This window comes from Blennius ocellaris, assembly GCF_963422515.1.
Source record: "Blennius ocellaris genome assembly, chromosome: 4".
NCBI classification, from domain to species: Eukaryota; Metazoa; Chordata; class Actinopteri; order Blenniiformes; family Blenniidae; genus Blennius; species Blennius ocellaris.
Window position 1 is genome coordinate 11,973,445 of NC_137653.1, and position 23,981 is coordinate 11,997,425.

The 23,981-nt window shown below is 42.8% G+C and overlaps 1 protein-coding gene across 1 annotated transcript; it reads right to left on the minus strand.

Annotated features, from left to right (window-relative positions):
• Positions 1–2,625: 2,625 nt before the first annotated feature.
• Positions 2,626–23,512, minus strand: wnk2 (WNK lysine deficient protein kinase 2; the record flags this gene model as incomplete). Its single annotated transcript, XM_080495417.1, has 30 exons — positions 2,626–2,928; positions 3,134–3,459; positions 3,549–3,593; positions 4,424–4,522; positions 4,716–4,943; positions 5,038–5,270; positions 5,381–5,970; positions 6,119–6,183; positions 7,009–7,066; positions 7,200–8,074; positions 8,232–8,393; positions 8,508–8,550; positions 8,701–8,871; positions 8,969–9,085; positions 9,178–9,340; positions 9,751–9,800; positions 9,898–10,022; positions 10,290–10,536; positions 10,735–11,163; positions 11,338–11,454; positions 11,630–11,662; positions 12,686–12,808; positions 14,258–14,565; positions 15,135–15,402; positions 15,873–16,092; positions 16,274–16,362; positions 16,868–17,025; positions 17,975–18,195; positions 19,226–19,398; positions 22,847–23,512. The coding sequence occupies 30 exons, from the start codon at positions 23,510–23,512 to the stop codon at positions 2,626–2,628; spliced, it is 6,705 nt and encodes a 2,234-aa protein (XP_080351543.1).
• Between the last annotated feature and the right edge of the window lie 469 nt (positions 23,513–23,981).

Sequence of the window (23,981 nt, forward strand, 5' to 3'; positions counted from 1 at the left end):
GTCTCAACAGCTCAACTTGCATGAAAACACGCCCGCACAAACCAGAAACTGATCAGAGATTAGATTGCCCAATATGTAAACTTTACCAGGACTTTGTAACTGCAAAATAATCTGTAATGAGAAACAACATTTGATATTAAACAAGGAAACCCCTTTACCCAACTGCCCTTATTTAGGCGCTATCAAAGAAAAAAAAGCTCATGACTATTATTACGTTGTGTCAAGCAAAAATGAAATTTATTAATTCTGTCTTCAAGTATGTACAGTTTTTTTTTTTTTTTAAGAGTATCGGTCTGACAAGGTCAGGAAAGTGCTGGGAAAACAGGTGACACGGCAGGCAAAGCAATCGTACATGAAGCTTTCGCTGCAAGCATTAAAGCGATTAAAGACGGAAGCTACTGTGAATTACAAAGAAAAAAACTGCATAGGAAATGTTGTCATAAAACAATCTATGTCATCTTTGAATGAATACTGGCTCATAGACAAATATTCACTGTCAAAGTATTGCGATACAGTGCAAACATGAAATGATTTTAAAGGGGCTCCACTGAATTTATATATGAATTAAAGTTTTATTCAACATGAGCAGTTCCACGTAGTTTGTGTGAATTAAAGCTATTACATATGGCCCCGAAAACTGATGAATTAAATCAAAGACACTATATTTTCTGTATTTTGTTTTTCTTAGATACTCAAGCTGCTAGTATTTCTTGGACTTTTCCAGAATAATTTGACCTCGGATGTATTATTTTGAATAAAATCACTCTCTGTTGTGCATCCACTGGAAACAAATCATTACAATATTGATGAGACTATAACACTAGTGTAGTTAGGGGCTGTATTTCCTTAAGTGGAGTTGTATGTCAGTGTACAGTGAACTGAGAAGAGGATGATATAACTGCTTTTGCTGAGACGGGCGGTATATAATGCCTTCAGAGGTCATCGAGCTTCACATGATTAGTCATGTCATGCAAGGTGCTCGACACCATCAGGAGAAGCTTTTTTTGAGTTTTCTGTCCTGTCCAGAGACACAATATAGACAATCAAACCATCAACGGTCAACTTCTTTCAGGAATACATTAAAATAAGGGTGAATCTCTAAGATGGTTGCTGCAAGTTGCACTGGAGAAATGTTTCAAGTTTTGCTTTTCAGCCCATGAGTGACTAATCTTAATTGCTGCAAGAGCTAGAAGACAGTGTGACGACAGCATCTAACGGGTGTGATTTTAAAACCTACATATACTACAAATGACATGTGGAACAGCTTCTCAATAATTCACATTCGTTGTGTCCCGCTAACAATGTCATCCGTATTTACCAAACAAACAGCCCACCACTCAGTAATCTCTTAAAAACCACAAAGGCAACAATATGTAAAGCTACAGATTGCATTAATTGAGGTATGGGATGATTATGATTGAATCTCATATGCTGAGTCCTTCAGCCATCCTTGTCACGTGGTATCAAACCTTGGGTCTGCTTACATCTTCCTGTAGCGCATCATGTCAACCTGTGCACATTCAGTATTAGTGTATTCATGCAGGCTGCAGTGTGCCGGTGGTTGAGCGATCCCACAAGAACAGAACTTCAGTGATCAAGGAAAAACTTACAATAAATATATCAGCTAATTTTGATTAAATCATTTTTTCCCCCCTTACAATCTCTGATATTTAACATACTACAACACCAGATTATGTTTAGGTATGTTTTGCTGCTAAATCAAACATGTCTGAATCCACATTCGGTATTCAAATTACATAATTTACCTATTAATGTGAAAGCATATATAGAATATTCAGTGTCTGCTTTGAATCTAAATGCTTTTCCTCAGAAAATGGAAACTGCTATTCAAGGCACTCTCACAGGTGTATTTTCCACCTGAAGATAAAGTTCAAGTTCATTCAAATCTCTTAAAGATATTTCAAGCGCTTGTGCTGGAAGCATTTCATCGATGAGGAATGAAACCTATCCTTGGACTGAGAGAGAGAGAGAGAGAGAGCGAGAGCGAGAGCGAGAGCGAGAGCGAGAGCGAGAGAGAGAGAGAGAGAGAGAGAGAGAGAGAGAGAGAAAAGCGACCGGTCCTACTGACCAAGATATCAAGTCTTCACAGTGATGGCATGATGGCGGCGAATACGGTGTTGCTTTAAGACATGTAGCTGCAGCACCGACCTATGGATTATCTAATGGTAACTGTACAATAAAGGAGCTATGTACAGACCAACAAGAATTCATATATACATACGGCAGCTTGTATATAGAGGTGATATGAGCAACACAAACATCAACTATTGACATGAACTTAGCATGAACCAACAATATATTATGAACATTGAGTAGCAATGTACATAAACAACGCCAAAAATCTGCACTTTGAAGCCTTATGGGGCTTATTTATACTTTAAAAGTACTACTTCTATTTGATTGCTCTCAAAGACTATGTACTATAATATGGACATGAGGTATGTCAATGTAAATTAAACAAATAGCATAAAACTTAAGATGATTATATACATATGATTACATACATGCTGGTTGAATATATACAGAATATGCACATAAGATTGATTAGAACTATAATGAGAGATCTTTTTGGTAACAGAATTGGAAGACACAATGCTACTCAGATTAGAGAGTCCTCGCCTTGGGATCAGCCGGCTGATATGATGACGCGGGAATGTGGCTGTGGAGATCCTGGGCTGTGGGCATGTCTGGGAAGGGAAGGACTCCTGACGGGAGGGGAAAGAGCAATCCAGGCCACTGGCTGAGAGAAAGGGTTGAGGACAAGCCCTCAAATGGAGCAGGGGAATGAAGCTGATAACCTGGATGAGGCCCTGCAGAGGGACTGGTCATCGCCATTGCACCAGGGTTGTCCGGCCATGACAGGGGCACACTGCTCCCCTCTGAACCCGCGGTTGTCCATGTTGGCATCTAAAATGTTGACACAACACAAGGTAAACAGGACACCGAGCAGTTTTCCAGTGAGATTCAACAGGTGTTGGCTGAAATCATATGAAAAGCAGTGATCAGAGAGGCAGTATGCAATAATAATCTGACAGGATGTGACTTCATTTTGGAGGGAAAGGGGGCAAAATGGCTCTTTAGATTGTAAAGGTTGCAGATCCCTGAATCTCACCTCTGTCACTCTAGCGAGCTGCTCTTGTGTTGGCAGCTCAACCTGATCCCACAGCTCCTGTCCACTGATGCTCAGAGAGTCGGTGCGTGGTCGGTGGGTGACAATGAGAACCTCCTGGGCCCAGTCATCCATCAGGCGTTGTAAATCTTCAGACAGGTTGCTTTCAATGGCACTCATGGGTGAGCCACTGTGCATGCCTCTCTTGTTGTTGCTGTTATTTGCCTGTGCCTGGGCGAGGCCCATCACCGGCTGATGGGGAGAAGGTGTGACGCCACTCGGCAGCTGCTGTGATTGGTTGAAACCCCCTGATGCTGAAGCTCCGGACCCTGACAAAACACACAAACATGCACAGGTGTCAGGGTGCCATGTTTGACCAGCTGATTTGATGTACATAAGAAACTGTTATTGCACATACTGCTGCCTCGCTCTTTGCCCAGACACAAACGCTTCAGAGTTGACCCTACGAAAGAACAAACTTGATCTCATTCATACGAACAGCTAGAAACGTCCAGTAACAGGATGCAATGACAAGAAAATCTACTGAATTCTGCCACAAAACAAATGTACACACAAACCACATAAACAATTGCTAAAAAAAAAAAAAGCAGTCATTTAACACAAGTCAGTTCATATACGTATTAGAAAAACATGCAGGTGGCCTTGCTGAGAGCCATGTCAAAATGCAGCAGTCAGATAGAAAATATGAAGCAGAAAACATAATTTGCAATACACTGGGATGTATGTGACATGCAGATATTGATTTCATATTAATACATGGTGGATAAGCTCACAAAAGTGGTCTTGTCATAAGATGAACAACAAGCTTATATAATTTATGAATTTATGTTACATAATGATCATTACAATTCACATGAACCTTGATTATTCAAACCTTTCTATTTAAAATGGAACCACATTGGCTAATAAACATAATCATAAATAATAAAAGGATTTCTGAATAGGTCAATCAACCTATTATATAAAAAGAATCAATATGTATTGATCAATCACATGTGGAGAAGGTTTAAAAAAATATATATTTTTTTTTAATTCCCATAGTCATCCTTTCTTAATAAACACTACTTCCCTGTGGTTTGAATAAGCAATGCCTTTCTGTGACAGCAAAGCTGCAATAGGTAGGCAAAGTAACAGGAATGACACAAAGCAATAGGAAATGCCAGCAGTACAGTTTGGCAAAGGTAGACAAAAATATTTGTGAGCTAAAGGAAGATAAGTAGAAATTTGGAACACAAAAATGTAAAGCTATATGGGAAAAGAAGAGATACAAACAGATAGACAAAGACACAGGCCCACTGAGAAATCTAGCTCGTGGCTTGCTACTGGATTTATAGGTGACTCTCTCAGATGGTTGAGGGTAATTAGACCAGCCTGCAGAGGGGCAAAACCAGGGGAAGAAGATTACAGAGTGAGAAAAGTACACAATGAAACACCCAATGTTTTCAGGTCAACACGAATAATTAAATCACCATCTCATCTTTGCGATAAATGAAAGTGTTTACAGTCTGGCATGAGCAAAGACATCTCTGAGCTATGGTGCTTTGTTGTGTGTTGCGGGTCGTACCTTGTGCAGGAGGAGCTTGTGTACCGGTGCCGTCGCCATGTGATCCAGCATAAATATTATCAGAAGACAGAGAGCCCTTAAGAGAACAGGGCTGCTGAGTCTGCACTGGCTCTGTAGAGCTGGGGAGGTGGCTGGTGCATGACCGCGCTCTGCTGTGAGTGGGAAAAGGACCTTTGGCTGGAGAGCCATTTAAACTCACTGTGGGCTCACCTGCACCTGGAGTCGCACCTAAACACACACACACACACACACACACACACACACACACATCAAATAAATGTTTCTTTTTTCCCCTCGCTACTGACATTGTTTTTAAACTCACTGTTTCTGCTGGAGTCACTAGTTTTGGTTGTGACATTTCTAAATTGTTGAACCAAAGGGCTGAGAAGTTTGCCTGGCTTGAGCCTGTGTTTGCTGGACCTCTTTCTGCGGCCGGCGTGTGGTGCAGTGTGTGAGAGACCCAGGCCAGGGGGAGGAGGTTTGCCAAGCCTGTGGTACAGCAACTCGACTTCTCCCCGCTGATTAGCCTGCAGCTCTGAGATCTCCCTCAGATGTCTGAGAGTAGAGAAAAAAAAAGATATAGATCACTTATAGACAAATTACCAACACATTTGCATGATGTTTAAAGACACTACATAAGACAGCAAGTCACAGGTTGTGCTTACTTCTCCCTGAGTCTCTGCAGTTCCCTCTTTATGTCAGAATCCTCCATCTCTGAGTCATTGTCACTGCTGGCATAGGCAGAGCCATGCATGCCTCCATGCCTGTTTGGTGAGTCAGAACTCTGCACGCTGCTGCTGCGACCAGAACGACGGAGAAAGGCCACTGCCCTTTTCATGAGGTCGCTCCCCCTGCGCTCAGAGCGAGAGTGCTGGGATGGGGTGGCGTGAGCCAGCTTTGCAGGGCTGCTCTCTGCCCCTGAATCTGAAGATAGGAAGCGAGCATGGACCATGACGTCCACAGGTACTGAGGGGGAGGTCAGAGCGCGAGGCAGGGAGCCCCGCTTGGCCATAGAAGGAGGCGTGTCCAGGTAGAAATCAGGTGGGGCAGAGTAGCGGCTGCAGCGTGTCCTCTGCGTGATGTCATCTTCAGTGCTCACCACAGAGAAGCGGCCAATCGTGGTTGAAGTAGTCATGGTCTCAGCCTGAATGTGGTCACCGTTATATCCAGCAGGGTGTGCCGGAGAGGCAGCACTGCTCCAGCTCCTTTGCTTCACATCTCGCCTGTTGGCAACTTCAGGAGGAGCAGAGATGATCTGTCAGGAGCAAAGAACCGATTGAGGAATTGTGCGGGCATGTCATATCGGGCATCTGCTGTGGCATAGTGCGGCTGTGATTGCACAGCTCGTACTAAAGACAGCCCTGCTATAGCCTTGGGTGTGAAGAGAAATCATTATTTCCTACCTTAAATCGCCCTCGTGTACCAGAGCAGGAAAGAGAGTGAGGAACATGTCTTCTGGACAAGGAAGCTGCAGGAATATTTACAACATATAAAGTACTGAACAGTAACAGGAGCAAGACAATTTTATGTTGAGCTGAAGATGTTATTTGTCTAAAACTTTGTTCTATTAACGAAGCCTATGTGTATCTACAAATACCTGCAGGCCTAAACAAAATCTATTGGGTTTAAAAAGGACAAATGAGTTGTTCAATTAGTTTCTCATTTAGTAACAACCTATCTCAGTTAAATCATAATAATTTAAAGTGATAATTGGAACCATTACAACACATCAGTAATTTGGTGGCAAACAGAATTTTCATTGTGATGCAGTAATGCAGAGATATTCAGTACTTATCTTATTTTACTCAATAATGTAGTATTTGTATTTGGTGTGCTCTTCTATTGTGAAAGCTCAGTGTTCCAGTTGAGGACACAGAGCCATCGCATGGCTTGCCATCGTTTTTACTGCACCCTTTTACGCCTATAAAATTTGCATTTGTATTTGTCACAACCATAAGTTCCAGACTGTTTATATTATCTCAAAAAATCAGCAACTATCAGAATGCCGATTTATAGAGCATTGTGCCCATATTCTAATCATTATGGTGTAGACCTGCACTTCCTCAATACGATCTTAAGTACAACTTCGAGTGCAATGAACAACACACCATAATACTGATAAAAATGCCAGATATTGAGAATGTAGCAGAAACAATTACTCACTGAACTTTTTCTGAAATTGAAACAAAATCAGTCAATCTAGTACTAAAATGGTTAAAAAGGTATACTCCAAAGTACTCTGGGAACTCTTGTATCCCACTATTTTACACTGATCAGACTAGACTGCACATACCGCATACAGCAGAGTCACTCAGTGTGCTCAAACTATCCATTCGTTCAGGAATTTGAGGCTGAGAAAGAAAGAAATTGGAGACTGTAAAGAAATCAGTAGGCATAGACTGTATAAATATTAATATACTAAATGCATCAAGCAAAATATCAAACAAAATCTTAAAAGGCAGCAGTATTTGTTGTTCTACTTACCAGCTGCTCCCCTCCTCTATAGCGCCCCTCTCCTATTGGCCCCGGCGTGCTGTTTCCTGACCCTCCGGTGGCGCTGTCAGGACCAGGAGGAGACTGAATGTATTCTGTGCCAGATCCTGGTGTTTCTGCAGAAGTGCCCGATGGATACATAGGAGCATATTCCTGATAGAGCAGATTCCTTAATTTTTCATCCAGCGTTTTTATGGTGCTGTCCACGAAACCTCCTCGGCCCAGCCGTCCTTCACCGTCAGACTCAGCGGGGCACACACCGTGCTGTGACGGAGCTGGGCTTTGGGGTAGTGAGGGCACTTTAGTCCCTCCCACGGTAGAGAAAGGTTGGTGGAGCACTACGGGCTGCTGTGGGCGCTCACTGCGTGCGGCCGGAGCATAGGAGACGGATGGCGGGTCTTTGGCTGACCCAGGCTCCTGAAGGGGAAGAGGAGTGAGAGGAGAGCCACCCTGTGAAGTGCTCACATCAAGAGACAGGGGCATGACCAGAGGGCAGCAGGGCACCTCGTCAGCAATCGATGCGGGGCATGTCATATCGGGCATCTGCTGAGCCACATGAACAGGCGAGATGGAACCAAGAGGAGATCCCTTTGAATCTTCCACTGGATAGGAAGTGTGTGGGGAGGATGAGGGAAACGTCTGAGCTCTGGCTGGCTGGGCTTGATGCACGCTGTGCTGCAATGAGCTGCCTGCAGGCTCCACTGATGACGCCGACTGGAGAGTTGGAGGTGCAGATACAGGAGGGGACAGAGTGGCGAGGAGCAGCGGATCTGTGTTGGACATTATTGGAGGACTACAGAATCCATACACGTCATAGGAGAAGCCTCCACTCCCGCCGGACATTGTAGAGGAGGATCCATTTTCAGCTAAAGGATTAAACAAAAAAAAAAACCAACAAAAAAAAAGGAAGATGAGCAAAAATGACCACAGATTTAAGCTGTTTCTTATCCAAGATGCCACAAGGTGGAGCTGTTCTAATAGGCTTCCAGATATGCTGATATTGCTCAAAAGGAACAAAGTCACCTCTGGATGTAGGCGGCCTGGCAGTGCTCATGTCAGAAGGCTGTGTAGTGGCTGAGCTTCCAGGTGACTGTGTGGCCGTCCCATCGGAGGGGGTCTCCTGACTAGATGTGGGTGTTTCCTCGACAGGGCAGATTATAAACCATCTCTTTCCTGTATGTAGGACTGTGAGAAAACAGTTTAAATACCAGAGGTGTTAATACAATTGCATAGAAGTCAAAGTAACAAATGAGTTATCAGACATACAAACAAGGTGCTTTAGGAAAAATGCTGTTTTACCATTTTGCTGGTAAACAGGTTGCTGTGCTCCAGACTGCTGATTCTACAGAGAAATGTACAAATGGGAGCCAAGTTAAAGTACTACTTGCTTTGCAACTGTACAGGCATTAATTCAGATGTCTCTGTTCATCTCTATATCTATATATAAACATATGTGGTGAATTGCTGTGATGAGTTTTCAACTCGTTATTACCTCTCCAACCAGCCCTTCTAACATCTGGCTTTGCAGTGGACTACAACTCAAAGCTGAGTCTCTTTCCCCCTCCAAGTCTTCACTTAGCATGTCCTCAGCTTTGTCCACAATGTCCTTGAGTTGGTCAATAAATATTTCCTTCTCTAGTGGTAGAATGAAACCGTTTTCCACCTGCAGACACAGTTTTATCATCTTTTACAATCTGTCACGTCACATATGAAACCAATGTGTGAGGCAAAAACTGTGAATTGTAATAAGCGAAGTTGACCATGTAAGTGGCTATTTCTTCTGGAGCGTCTCCATCCAGATCAAACTTAAATGTCACCATTTTGTGATTGTGAGTCTCCAGCTGGCATTCAACCATTTTATCACCAGTGTTGCAAACCTATGAAGGGAGGAAGTGACATTTTACAAACAGAAACTGAAAGGTATTTTTAAATGTAAATGTCAGTTTACAAAAATTAGGTCATGACTCACATTCAGCATGCTCAGTTTGGGTTTGCTGGTCTTTTCTTGCCTGGAACGTGTTCGTGCAGATTTCCGATGGTGTTTTCTGGGTTTTCCATCCCCCTTGCCTCCACTAGCCAAGCTGTCATAGCCATCGCTTGTTTCTTTACCGGATGCTACATCAGAATTGACACTGCAAAGGGAAAAAAAAATCCAAACACTTCTTTCATCTCATTGCTGGTAGAACAAATGGTCTTCCGAACTACAGTACTCGCAAAAAGTTCAGGATATTTGCCTTTTGGGTGAAATTTCAGGATGAACCTAAAATGCACTATAACCTTTACAGGTGGACTTAATGTGAACTTCTCTAAACCTTTGAATGCACATGTCCAGTTGTTCAATGTTTCAACAAGCTCCATGGCAAAACTTAATTGCTCCACTTTCATGATATATTATCACTGTAGAATGATCTTTTTACATTTTCTATAAATTTCACCCCAAACTTAAATATCCTTAATTTTTTTAGAGTCATGTAGAATAGGGAAAAGAGGGAGAGAGAAAAATCAGAAAAAGCTGCAAATTGTCGAAAGGTTGGACACAGACCTGTCATATGCACAACTCGGTAAAGATGTTGGTTTGTCCCGAAGCACATCCTGCAGAAGGAGAAAACACCAAAATTGGCCTGTGGTACAAGCTCTAGCTATGAAATCCTCAAAAATGTTAAACGTACAAATTTGTCTTTATCCCTACCTCCAAACAGGGTTCCTGTTGAAAGGTGCCAGATGTTGTTTCTAGATTTAGTTGAGTTGCAGTCAGGTTGGCACACTCAGGCAATGAGACTGCTGTGTGGATGCCAGCAGGTTGCAGTGATGGAGCTGCGACAAGGACAGGAGCAGTGGCTGCAGACTGAACTGCTGCCGGCAGACTGACGGAGACTTGACCAGACGCAAAACCTGGGACTGAGGGTTTTCCCATGACCGATGATGTGTCAGAGCTTAAAGAGGAGACTTTTGTTTGCTCTAACGTGGCACCAGATGTAGATAGTGGTGCTGAGTGTGGCGATTGTGACGTGGTTGGAACTTGAATTGGAATTGAAGTTGGGGCTTTCAGAGTAGATGTTGGAGTTTGAGGGATAGCTCCACCTTGAGCTGATACAGGAACTGTATCTTGTGATCGCGCCAGAGTTTGAGTTTGTGCTGGGCCTTGGGTTTCAACTTGAGCGGCAGCTGAGATTAAGGTGGAGGCTGGATCGGGGACGGACACTGTCGGAGCAAGTGTTAAGCCTGGGCCAGCTTTTGTAGCTTCTGTATCTGCTTTACTTCCCCAGAGAGGAGCCTGCCCAGTAGCCAAAAGCTGAGCATCTCCCAAAGGACCATGTGGAGCAATTGCCTGTATATAAAACAAACAACAACAACAGAAAGCATATTTAGAGAACTGCCCAATATTTAATTTACATATATTTACCTCTGAATCCCCAAAATGCACGCCCTGCATGCAGCACACCAACAGTTTAGACACACTAATACCTCACTATTACAGATGTCCCCTGACTCAACCATCACAGTTAATACTGAGGCGAATATTCACCTGGACAGGCAGCTCAGCAAGTTCCTGCTCAGGGTTGGGGGCAGGGTATGGGGTGGGTTGAACCTGAGAGAGGGGTAAGTGATGGGTGGAATAGAAGCCAAGGCTTGACTGAGACGTGGGAGGGCCGCCTTGCTGCAGTGGCACTGCAGAAGGCATGGTCATGACAAGAAGTGGAATAGGGAGTGCCATGCTAGTCACATACTGAGGTGTGGACAGAGGAGTCTGAGGGCTGCCAAGACTTGGTACAGAGGGCAATGCAGCATGAGGGGTCAGAGGAAGAGAGTAATGACGTGGTGAGAGTGAGTAGTAGGAGCTAGACATAGTAGACAAAGGAGGGTCAGTGCTGCTGTAGGCAGACAACAGAGGAGATGGGGAGATGGGACGGGGCCTGAGGCCCCCTGTTTGAACAGCAGAGTATGGTGAGGAAAACTGGGAAAGAAAAAGGAAAAATGATATAAAATAAACAAAGACAACCAGTTGATAGACATAACAATCAGGCAGGCCCCTTTATGACTTAACCTAGCGATCTCTCCTGATGCTATAGCATGTGCCAAATTTGATCTTTAGGTAATTCTTGCACTTTTTAACGGTGTCACAACACACCTGTGGGGTGATCTGCAGGGGCAGGAGTTGGGGAGGAGCACTGGAGACTGACTGTGGGAAACTGGTAGCTGTATCAGGAGGACTCAGGTGGGATGCAGGCTGGTCAGCAGATAACAGCTAAGGAAGGAAATCAAACATTTGATTGAGGATGTGTGAGGGAATATGAACTACTTCTACGTTTAACTGGAAAATTGGAAACTTTTTGAAGCTCAATTTTGATACATGTGAGCTGTAAGGCTGGTAGACTTTGTGATTCTGTTATTTTGTGTAGGTTCTTAGGGGATTGGTCTACCTGGGGCAGGAAAGCAGCTGGTTGGAGATGGCACTACAGGGAGGAGAAACAAATGGGAAGGAAACACAAGCCACATGAATAGCCATTCACATACACACACAGAGATATACGGAAAAGTAAACATTTACTGTGAAGGGGGATCAGATGCATTCTTTACACACCTCATACACACCACTAACAATAGTGTTTTTAAGTGCCAGTGACATTATGTTTGAGGATTTAAATTCTAAACAGACAGAAATTTACAAACCTTATCCTGTGAAAAGACAATGATCCTACAACAATTTGTGCAGTTAGAGCATTTTCTTGAACATTTGTATGTCGCAATACACCAGGTTATTGTGCCACTCCTTTCATTTTCACAGTACAATACATACACCTTAGCCTTACAAACAAATCTGCCCCGGGTGCAAGGAGCTAAAAAAAAAAAAAATCATATTTCATATGCATTACAATCATACCAATTCTAAAATTAAGAAGTATAATGAATTATATAAGGAGCTACACTGATGAAGAGATTGACATTAGTACATATACTAACCTGGAGAATGATCATCCTAAACTGGATAGGTCTATTAACCTCCATGAGAGATGACATGAATTACTATATTGTTTTTTTACTGTTAAATGACCCCACTGTCTTCTTTTCTCAACCTCTAAGCCATCAGTAGGTTCTCAACAATAAGTATAATCTGCTGTGCTGTAATCATATTTGCATTATTAAATGGCTTCATGATCACTGGTCCCCTTTCTGTCATGCCATTATCTAATTTTCTCACCTCACACAAACTTTAACAGCCTACAAAATAATATGATGGGCAATTACAAAATCAATGCTACAGTATGAAGAGGAAAGCAGTCTTCAAGCATACATGTAGCTTAGACCTCCAAAGACATTAAATCTAATAGTATTGAGTATCCATGAGAAAGCATTCTAAATACATGTATGTAGTAGCAAGCCAGCTGAGTGCACATCTAAACCTTTGCTCCCCTGGTCGACTTTCTGTAACTCAGACCAAATAACGTAGATCTGGCACGATGAGCAGCATGTGGTACCTGCGCCTGGCCGGGTTGGGTGGAAAGCTGAGTCTGCAGAGTCGGGGCTGCAGCTGGGTAACTCTGTGCCGACTGTCTGCCCTGGTGCGTAGCAGGGCCCGGTGTAGCTGGAGCCGAGACCGTCTGCGAAAAACACATGAAAAACATCAAACGTTTGAACCCTGTTGTTCAGGTAATATTCATTTTTACACCTTTGCAACCAGGCTAAACATATTGACAAAGCATTGATCTTACTCTTAGGAAAGCGCATAGATTACGTTTTAGAGGAGTTGCTATTTACTTGTGACAGGAAGTTCAAAGGAAAAGAAAAAGCCGCAGTAGGAATCTATAACCATACTAAATATTAGTTATACTAAATAACCCACTCAAAATGCATATTGTCAAAAGATTATGCGAAAGCATCAGTCTCTGCTTAAAACTGAAAGCTTACTGCAAATTAAGCCAGGGTTGTTCAGATATACGGTCAAGTGCAGCAGGGAGAATACGGAAAGGAGAGGTGCAGCCAGCTGTTTCTATATCAGTCTATTAGCCTACATGAAATGTTCTTCTCTGACCTACCAGTGGGTCTGGCACGCCTTTGTTGTAATGTGGTGATAAGGGCACATCCCTGTCCAGTTTTGGGCTAATGGGAAATGGGACATCCAGGCTCTGACTCTTGTCTATATGCTCAGTCACTGAGGAACTACGGCCTTCAACCTCTCTGTGCAGGGACCTACTAAAAATCCCTCTGTCCGAAAGGGTGGGCGAGCTGGTCCTGCGGCTGACAATGTGGTGGAGGCAGTAGTTGAGCAGAGTGAGATCTCTGCCCTCGTACAAACACTTCGCGGGCACATTTTTTGAGGAGGGAAATGGACCTGTAGGGGAAGTCTCAAGAGATGGCTGACTGTTTGATGATGAGGGAGATGGTGAAGGTAAATGAGCAGGTGGAGTGACAGAAGCAGGCCTTGGCAGTGGAGGAGATGAGGCTGAGCTTGACTTTGGAGCAGGTGTAAAGAGGGCCGAGGCAGCAAAAGTGCGTTTGGGTGTGTGCCCCAATGATCCACCTCCCTTTGTCCGCTCCTTGAGGAGAAGAGACATGCAAGCCTTGCAGTGGGGCTGTGGGCTTCGTGGGACACTCAGACGGTGCTCTGACGGAGGCCGTAAATTCGGGGGAAAGTGAGGTGAATGGAAATGACTTGCCAAGTCATGATGAGAGTGTCGATGGGAGGGCAAGGCAGGGGATAGTAATGAGGGATTTGGGGCTGAGTTAGAGTACAGGTGATCTGTAGCATGCACTGCACCCTCTGTGCTGTCTAGCGAGGGCAGATCCTGCCGAGGACACAGTGGAGTCATTGTCTGAGCGAGCGAGTGCGCTCTACACTGAAACATCTCCACCGAGGAGGCGCTGCCACGCCTAAGACACATTGAGCTCTCAGTGATGAACAGGTTCTCTTGGCATACAAAAGGATTGCTGTAGTGACGCTGAGTGAAGTGTAATTAAAAGAAAAGAGATGTTATTTCAGAAAACCAAACAAAAGATCTGACAAATCAAATTAGTTACAGATTGCAATGGAAAGAAGACTATGTACTCACTGTTTGACACTGATAAGGCCCCTGGTGCGGTTCTGCGGCAGGTTGTTGGAAGGTCACGGGATGGAGCTGACCCGCAGCTGGCTGATACACCCCATGGTGTAACTGTGTAGCTGCTTGTGTGTAGTTTTCATGTGTTGCCTGTACAGTGGGCTGCTGGTAGTGTCCCTGGTGCAGCTGAGGATCACACTGTGCAGGGGGACTGTAGATTATCTGCGCAGTAGAAATGGGCTCTGGGAGTGACTGGTAGGTGCCGTTCTGCTGATTGTTCAGATCATTGAATTGCGTTGCGTTGCTCAGTCCACTATCAGCTGCAATAACAGCAAATAAAACATTGTGATTCACAATGACTCTCTGCAAAGAGGAGAGACACTAAGCCAAGGACAGGGAAACAAAAAAGACACCAAAAAAAAAGCATTTCATTGAAATACAACCATCAGAGTTTGATTGTTCCGATTTGTTTGACTAATAAACTTTCATCAATTTCTCTCTGTGAAACCAACTGTAGTCTGTCATTTTCTTGATGCAGAGTGACCTTTTTCTGGTTGGATAAAGAGTAAAACTAGTGAGAGAGAGAGAGAGAGAGAGAGAGAGAGAGACTCTGTTACATTTGTGATTTGTTAATAGCTCAACAGCTATTAACTCTAATATCTTATAACATGAAAATTATTAAGGTTCAACCACCACTCCTTGACAGGGAACATTTTGTGCAGCAACAAGTTTGGGAGTAGAAGCAATGCAGATTCAGTTTTCTGGGTGGGCCTATCCCGCCACACTCTGAGAACATCTGCTTTTGAAATAATGTTATATACTGTATATGGTCACATGTTAATGCTTCTAATGCTGCTAAAACAAAAACTGATTTGTTGAAGGGTCTCACATGTGGCAGATGCCGCTGGAACAGTGCAGGTCAAAGTTTGCTGCTCCACCTCCTGATCCTCATAATCCGTGGTGGCCATTGTGGATATCTGTGTTACTGCAGCACCAGGCACCTGCAGTAAGTTGGGCTGCATCTTCTTCACAGAGACGTCACCATTTCCATTTGATGAGACCGTGCGCTCCCTCCTCCATTTGATCAGAGCAACACGATCTCTGATGGACTTGCCAACTATCTTCACGTCACAATCCAGGAAGAAACCTGACTCCACCTACAAAACACAGGTCAGATGCTCTCAGATTGAAATATGTCAGGGTTGTAACATCTTATTTAAGAAATCAATTAATCCATATTCTTGTTCTGCATCTGTTCACATTAGCATAGGGAAGCAAAGGCCAAGTGACTAGTTACTCTAGTTTCAATCAATACAGTTCATCCTTGAAGCCAATCGTCATGGACCACTGACCAACTCATGTCTACATCACACCTAATTACAAGTGCTCAGTGTTGTTGTGGAAAATAAACAATGAGTCCAAGTTTATTTGTAATAGTTGAAATTGTAAAATTTCTTATTTTCAACTGTGATTTGTTATGTATGTTCTACATTCTCTCTCTTGTTTAAACTTTATTCAAAGGATTGTCACTGGTCAGATAGACTCTGAAGTCTATCACTGATACATTGTTATTTTTTCACAGTCATTAGTTACATTCACAAAATAAAACCAAAAAATTTTTTTTTACCATTTCTTGAGCAACAACTTCTGGGATCTCATTCACCAAGTCAAAGGTGAACTCAATGGCTCCGGTGTCTTTGTATTTCCCCTTCAACTTTTTAGGATCTTCGACCCAAAGCTTCAGAGCAATCCATGATTTCTTGCCATCATCCTCCTCATTGAGCTCGACCCTCACGCCTGTGTCCTCTGCAAAGAAGGCATGATTCAGGAGGTCCTTGATGGAGAATCTGTATGAAACACACAAGCACCATCTAAGAACTCAACAGTTACTGTGATGGTGAAGCCTAATGATGCACAACTGACACCCAAATAGTGGCGATAACGTCACCCTGCTGGAGGAGAACCAAAACATTACAACTCTCAGATGAGGGCGAGCTTCTGTTTGCATGCAAGTATTGGTGGACTTACCTTTCTTCCTTCCTGTGACAGATACACTCCCCGATTATTTCCTTGATTTCTGGGTCACTGACTTTGCTGTAGCTGGCAGGTTTTACACCCTGAAAAGGAATCCAGCATGAACAGGCCTTGAGTCAAGAAGTGAAACGCTGAAAACAGCAGCAATTAGAGCATGACTGGATAACACAGGAAACGTGATCTGTTAAAAAAAAAAAAAAAAAAAAAACAGTGCTTCATAAACACCAGAAAATTTTGCTTTCAAAAATAGAGTCAGGAAAAAAAAATGTTACTATTAAGTAATGTGTATCATTCCCAGTGTTGGTATTTTCACGGTTGTGAATTTCATAATGATTGTGCTCACATTACTTCAACACTGTTTGCATGAGATGTCCCAGAATCCTAAAAGAAAAGCCAAAGATATTTGCATCTGTCTTAATGAAAATAATGATTTACAAATGATTACAACTGCTTCTCTCCAGGAAGCACACATTCCAGGAAGGAATAAGACTTAGGAAAGTATATGTAGATTTCCGCTTGGTCTGCTTGTAACTCTCTAAGTTCATAACAACAATGTGCAGAGTGTTCCAGCTTTAAACATGAACTCACACTGGTGACTTTGCGGTAAATCTGAGCCGCATTTTGACACTCGGAGTAGGGGTACTCTGAAGTGGCCATCTCCAACATGCACATCCCAAAGGCGTAGACATCCACGGCCTCATCGTAGTGCTCCTCATACATCTCTGGAGCCATGAACTCTGGAGTACCTGGAGAATTAGTGGAAGACGGGGTGCTAAATCATCAAGTCACATCTGCTTATCAGTGACTCATTTCCATCAGACGGATCGATAGCTGAGATAAGACATGCCTACTAAGTCATTATTCCAGGAATCTCTAATGACTCACATGATAATTTGAGGTTACTGTGTCCAGCTATTGGTTTTATATCCTTTTTTACAACTCTAAACAATTTAAAAACAATTGCTGTTGAAATCCATACTATATAAATAAAATTAACATATTTGAAAACATTTTAGTTATTTTAGACAAAGTGACTGTATTTGGTAATTAAACACATTGTTCTCATTCTCACTGTTCGTATCTCTTATTTTAGTTTTAGAGCACTGAGCAAAAAAACAAAAATAATTCAAAAACTGGAGCAAAAAGTAGGCATTAATCGTATCACATGACCCTGACTGCATATTACGTTCTGAACAGTGTTGTGTTCAGCAGCTGTTTCTGCAATCCCAAAGTGCACACATAAAAACTACTGCACCTTGTTTAGAACTGTAAAATGAATTGGGATCAGATTCATCTACTCTATCGAAGTCATGAGGGCGTCATGAGGCTGATTCCAGGTGACACTGGGTGAAAGTCAATGTACACTATAGGCAGGCTGCAAACAATCACAGGGCAAACAATGAAAGACAGGCAGCCTCTCACTTTCACATCTTGGTACAACTATAGGAATACAACAGCCATTTTTACACTCCAAGGAGAGAAGGATCCATACGAGGTTACAACATTGAGCTCCTAACCTAGCTTTTCTCCAGGTAGTCCGGTTGTCCTGAACAGCGACATGCAAACTCCACACATTCGGCGGGAATGGCGATCGTCTGCTCTTTAGTAACTCCTAAGCACTACACCCTAGTTAGGACCAAATTAAAAAAAAATAAATAAATAAAAAAGTGTTGAGCCAACAAACTGATGACTAACCAATCACACTTTTAGCAAAAGAGGCCCTCTTCAGCGTAGCCAGGCCCAGATCCCCTATTTTGACCGAGCCTGTCGGTCCGGTGATGAAGATGTTGTCACACTTGAGATCTCTGTGGATGATGGGAGGAGTCCTTGTATGGAGAAAGTGGAGGCCTTTGAGAATCTGTCTGCACCAGCTCCTCAGAACTTTGGGCTTCATGACCTTAAAGCGCTTCAGATACCTGTGTTAAGGAAAAAAAAAAAAAAGATCAGTTGCCTTGACGTAAATGTGTTAGTCAGCAACACTTGGCTTTTTTTTCATTGATTATTACTGCTTTCATTAAGCTTCAACCAAATGCATAAGCTGATATAAAAGGCAGGTGTCTAAGAAGAGAAAACCTGGAAATAACCCTATTCATTCAAGTAAACAGGGCAAACTTCATATAATGTGAAAAAGTGCTCACAAAAAACTCAAAGCACTTCAACTGCTTCACTGACTATTCCATTGTCAAACTAATCACCTAATTTTGGCAGTAACAAAGAATGAAACTGGTCAATGTGAGTCCCACACTTTGTGCTGAATAATTTGTTTTGTTAATCACATTTTGAATGAGAAAATTTAGTTTTTAATGGGAAAATCACTTTAAAGTTTGGGTCTCGACAGTCTAATGGACTGACTGAAAGTAACAGGATAATAATTTATGGAAATAATTTAATTCTTTATCAGATGCAGACCGCGTAACTTTAAAACCATCACTAATAAGTTATTTAAAGCAGTGCAGGACATGTAAATAGGAGCAGCATGTGCAAGATTTGTAGGAATTATAAACTGTCTGCCTCATATTTCTCCTAATGCCTTGAACACCATTGTGCTTTGCCCCTTTGACTCTATATTAGAGCAAATGACCATAATGAATATGCATCAATTTTCAAACACACACCCAAAAACTCAAGTTTAAGCTAAATTTTCACAAATAACACAAAACAGTAAACAACATCAGTTCTCAGTGATGCATCATATGAAAAGACTAAATAATAACTTTTTCTGGGATTTTTTTTTTTTTTAATGAATTAAATAGATGTGATTTTTGTCTACTCTTTATCAAATGAAAAAAAAATATTTTATTATGTTTATTCCTTTCTAACATCACAAAGCAACTAAAGTGAGAAAAAGTTGTGAAACTTTCTGATGAGATAACAATTTTTAACAATAACAATTTTTAAAGGGTGAAAAAATATGTGCTTATATACATTTTTTTAAACCATGCTCACGTTTTTAGCGTCCCTGAGGTCATCAGCTCCGTCACCAGAACAATACACTTCTTTCCTTTCAGTGGCGACTCCCAGAAGTCGTAAAATCGTACAATGTTAGGATGTTGCAGAGCTTTTAACATCTCTGCTTCTTCTTTAAACCTCTGTCTCTCAGCTTTGGACAGTTTCCGTTCCTGAAAAAAAAAAGGAGAAACACAATTCATTTAAGTCCTTTTACTCATTTTATTTTCAGTACTTTGGAACTAAGACAACAGAGAGCTAAAAGTGGTGCAGTGGGGGAGAATGAGGAGCTCATTAACAGAGAAAATACCATATCTTCTTAGCCTCCATAAAAAAAGCCTTTTCTGTCTGAATGGATTTGAGGAAGCCTGTGGTGGTGTTTAGAGTAAACACACCTTTGGCATTTTGTATAAGCAAAGATGAGGGTCTGAGCATTTTACTCTTTTCCATCACTACTGTGTATAATACAGCACTCAAACACCTATCAAGTGCGAGGAGTTTGTTTCAGAAGACAGATAAGCAGTATGTTTTATTTAGTGTGGTGCAACACAGACACTGCAGTCATGACATATAACCCCAAGTGTAATTCACATTATTAATCCTAAAATGACTTTGCTCCTAGTAAATAATGGAACAACAAAACAGACAAATCCATATAGCAGCTGGGGGGGAAGCATCTGTTTTTTTAAACAAAAATTGATGTAGTTACTTTGCACCATTTTTTCAGAGTTTAAATTGTTCATCTCTACTGCGTGAGTGAATGCATGTATACTGGATCAATATTTTGGCCCCTGCCTTCCCTGAACTGTTGTATAAATAGTAAAACAGCTGACAGCAAACAGCCTCTACATTTCTGTTTTTCTCCAGGTCAGCACAGCTGATACAACTGAGTGGCAAGCTCCACGACAAGCACCGCATGACCTCCAGCTTTTCTCTGCTGTTATATTCAGGAAGACATTTCAGTCACGACCAATGCTTGACAATTGACTGTTTTCTCAAATGGTTTGGATACACAGTAACTTTCTGCGTGTCCCATAGCATTGATCATTGACTTATTGATTATGCTGAGGAATCAGATTGTATTCTCAGCCCATAGTGACCTGTGCAGTGCGCAGTCTAATGCGTCTTACATTAGCTGCAGCACCGTGAAGGCGCATCCTCATTTTCCTACCTGCAATACTTGGATGCTCATGGAGGACAGATATATTTGTGTCCGCCTCTTCTCGGTCTGCATTGCTTCATTTCCAGTATATAAATGAGACTTTAGGAGGGGGACATCTGAGCAGGGTGTGGCAGCTCACAACCTCCTGCACTGGGCCATATCTTTGCTCAATAGGAAGGAAGGGTGATGTAGTTTGTTGATAAGACGACGCAGCAGCTAATTAAATATGGGGCCACTGTTTGACTGTTTGTATCAACTACTACACATCTTACAAGTTGTCCTGAGATGAACCCATTATCCTCCGCTCTCCTCTCCCTCCTGCTCCAGAGGGCCGCATCAGCAACATTTACTCTCCAGACATAACGGTGTGATAACTCCACAGGGCTATAAATGTAACATTTACCATTAAGGCAAACATCATTTGTGTGCAACTATCAGAAATAAGATCTCAAAACAGTGAAATGTTTTTAACGTGTTAATAAATGATGTCGCGTGATTTTTTTTGGGAATTCCAACTTAATGGCTCGCTGAGACGATCTCTGACCGTCATTTGTCCGACACATTTACGATGAGTCGACACCAGACACCATCTCCCCATCAAATCTGATTCATAAATCCTTCCGCGAGCATCTAGGTTGTTTTTTTTTTTGCAGTCTCACTCTTAGTTATTACCCTGAAATTCACGCACCATATGCAGACAGTAGAGGCACAAGGTTCGTGTTACAGCAGGGTTTTTTTTTTCTTTTATGAGCAAGTAACACTGCTACTGAAGCCCTGAAGGGCACGGCCTCATCTCCAGGGATGGGATGGTTGAATCATCACCAGATCTCCACTGAGAACCTGCTCACATACTAAACTGATACAAATATGCAGGCCATACCTCTAACTGGCATGCATGATGCATGCCTTTCCTGGTATACATTAGAGAAGACATACCCTTTGCGCTTTAAAATGTGGTTAATAATGTAGAAGTGTTTAAAAATGCCCAAGTGGTTTCTTTTTATTTATGGATTTGAATTAAGACACACGCAAACACCAAAAACTGTCAATACATTTTAAATCTTTTTTTAAATCTTGAATAGGGACTGCATGCTCTTCAAGCTACCGAAGCACCAAAGGCAGGGTTAAGTCTATATCACCCTGAGCAGGGCCTTGGCTTTCAGTGACATGACATGAAGTTGATGTGGAGCTGCATCACTATTACTGTTCATCTTTGTCGACATCCTCTTCAACTTTGACAAGACCTGGTAAAGTTTAAATGTGCTTGACATATGCAAAGCACAACTAATATTTACGGAAGAGAGAATTTTAGATTTGTACTTCCTTGAAAACCTGTGTTATTGCAGCTCTGAGAACTGCACAATCAAATAGGGATTTGTCTGTATGGCTAAACCTGATTGGGCTGTACTTTTATTAGTTACCCCCTGGGGCCTGACTTGATGAACCTCAATTCTGCAAGAGGTGCAAGACTTATTTTTAAAAACACCAGCTTCTTTACTCTGAAGCAACATGAAATCTGTGAAAACATGTTGTTTGCATCACACCTCTTATTCTGCCTAAAAGAGCAGAATTATTCTGCCAAAATCTTGTTTTAGTCATGTTTCTGTGAGAAGAAATAAAACCTCACAGGGCAGAATAATACATCTTCAACTCTGTGGATGGCATGTAAAAGCTTAGTACATTTTTGAGCTGTGAAAGGGCAGCCACTGTCTGCAGGTCTATCTACAGGTTAATCTGTGCATCACATGGATAGCAACTAAACTGATCATTAGATTACCACACACACAGATTAGTGATACAGTGAGCTGCCGCTGCTATATGAATCCATAAATGTCTGAATATCACCCCCTATCCAAATACTTTTAAAGAAACTATAGTAAAAAAAAAAAAAAAAGGATAAAAGAAATTCTGCTGACAATCCTGCAAACTGGGTGCTAGACTAGAATGAGTTGTAAACAATGATGATACTACGATTTGAAAACTTTTTGCAAAGTACTAACATCATACCAATTGCACCTGTTCTCAGAAAAGACAAGGATTGTGTAATGCCATCAGGGATGGTGAAAGAAAGGCACTAGAGAAACTTTTTTTTCCCTGCTATTCTGATGATACGACTCCATCAGTAAGAAGATGTGACACAAATGCCTCTAACTGCTGACTGGTTAATCGATGGTTACCCTGAAGCTGGTGTGTTTCCCTACATTGTGTGAGAACAGCTTTGGCAAAGACATGGTTGAGCCTAATTCCTGAAGAATAAACAAAGATAATAAAGGGAATCCGATGGTGTAAAGCCTCGAATGTGGTACTTATAGTTTGGGATTTATTATAATTCAAGTTGGGGTGTTTTTCCCCTCAGGGTGGCATCTTCAAATAATTACACTGACAGTATGAACGAATGAACTAGTTGTGTTTGTGGACATCTGCAGGTGCTGTTGTAATACCTGACTGGGTTAACTCACCTGGAGTTCACACCATGCCACCTCGACCCAGGTGTCGGTGTCCAGACCTTTATAGACCGTCTTGAATGAGCCTCTTCCCAGCTCAATGTCAAACTTAAGGAATCGCCCCCCAGGTGAGGTGGACACGGCCTTCATCCCTGGCTCTTCTTCGTTTTCGTCACTTCCTGCTTTACCTGTGACATCCGTGCTCCCAACCTCGGCCTGGGCCTCGGTCTGGCTCCGGTCCGCCTTCTCCTCGTCTGTGCTCGCGCTCTCTGTGTTGCTGTCTTTCAGGCCCACCTGGCTCTCCGTGCTGGATGTCTCCTGCAGGCGCGCTCCTTGCAGGACTCGGGTTCGACTCCGGTCCACGATGGTCCTCAGGTCTATGTTGAGCACCGGGCTGCTGTTGATGAACTCCGGTGGGTCCACCGGATGCTCATCGGTGTCTGACACCCACAAGCTCCGGCGGATGAACCTCTGGCGAATCAGCCCCCGGTAGTCAGTGGACGGGTACGCGCTGGGGTCACTGGCGCCCCGCAGGGCTGCGTTCTGGACGTTGACATTGTGATCCGTCCCGTTCTCGTACACGGTCCTGCAGGCATTTGCATTAATGTCCGAGTCTAAATTAGGAGCCGAGGAAAATGTGGATCCTAATGGATCCTTGCTCGAATCCTCCGCCGAATCCATCCCGGATGAATGGTCAAACAGTCCGAGGCGACATTGTGGAGGGATGAAGCACGCTCCTCTCCCAGCCTACCTGCAACACTTGCATGCAGTGACGCAGTTCGCGCAGCTCCAGGATGCTTGGCCTTATTGTGCCTCACGTTTGTTTTGGAGACGGAACATCCCCATAGAACAAATCCAGCTCGGAGGTTGCGCGCATTGCTCCTGGCCACCTTACGCCCCGGTCCACCTTGCTGCAGTACCGCTTTTCCAGTTCAGCCCGATGTCATGCGCTCACGAAGTCACTTTCCTCCACATTGCGCAAGAAATCCGCGCTCCAGCCAATACTGTAGAAATGCGATGGTGTTTTGGAGAATTACTGTCCTACAGTGGACAGGTCCGGATGTTTCGACCGCGCCACGTACCTTTCCCTCCTCAGACACATCACGGGATGAAGTGCGCAGCAGTCCACCAATGTAAACACGCATCGACC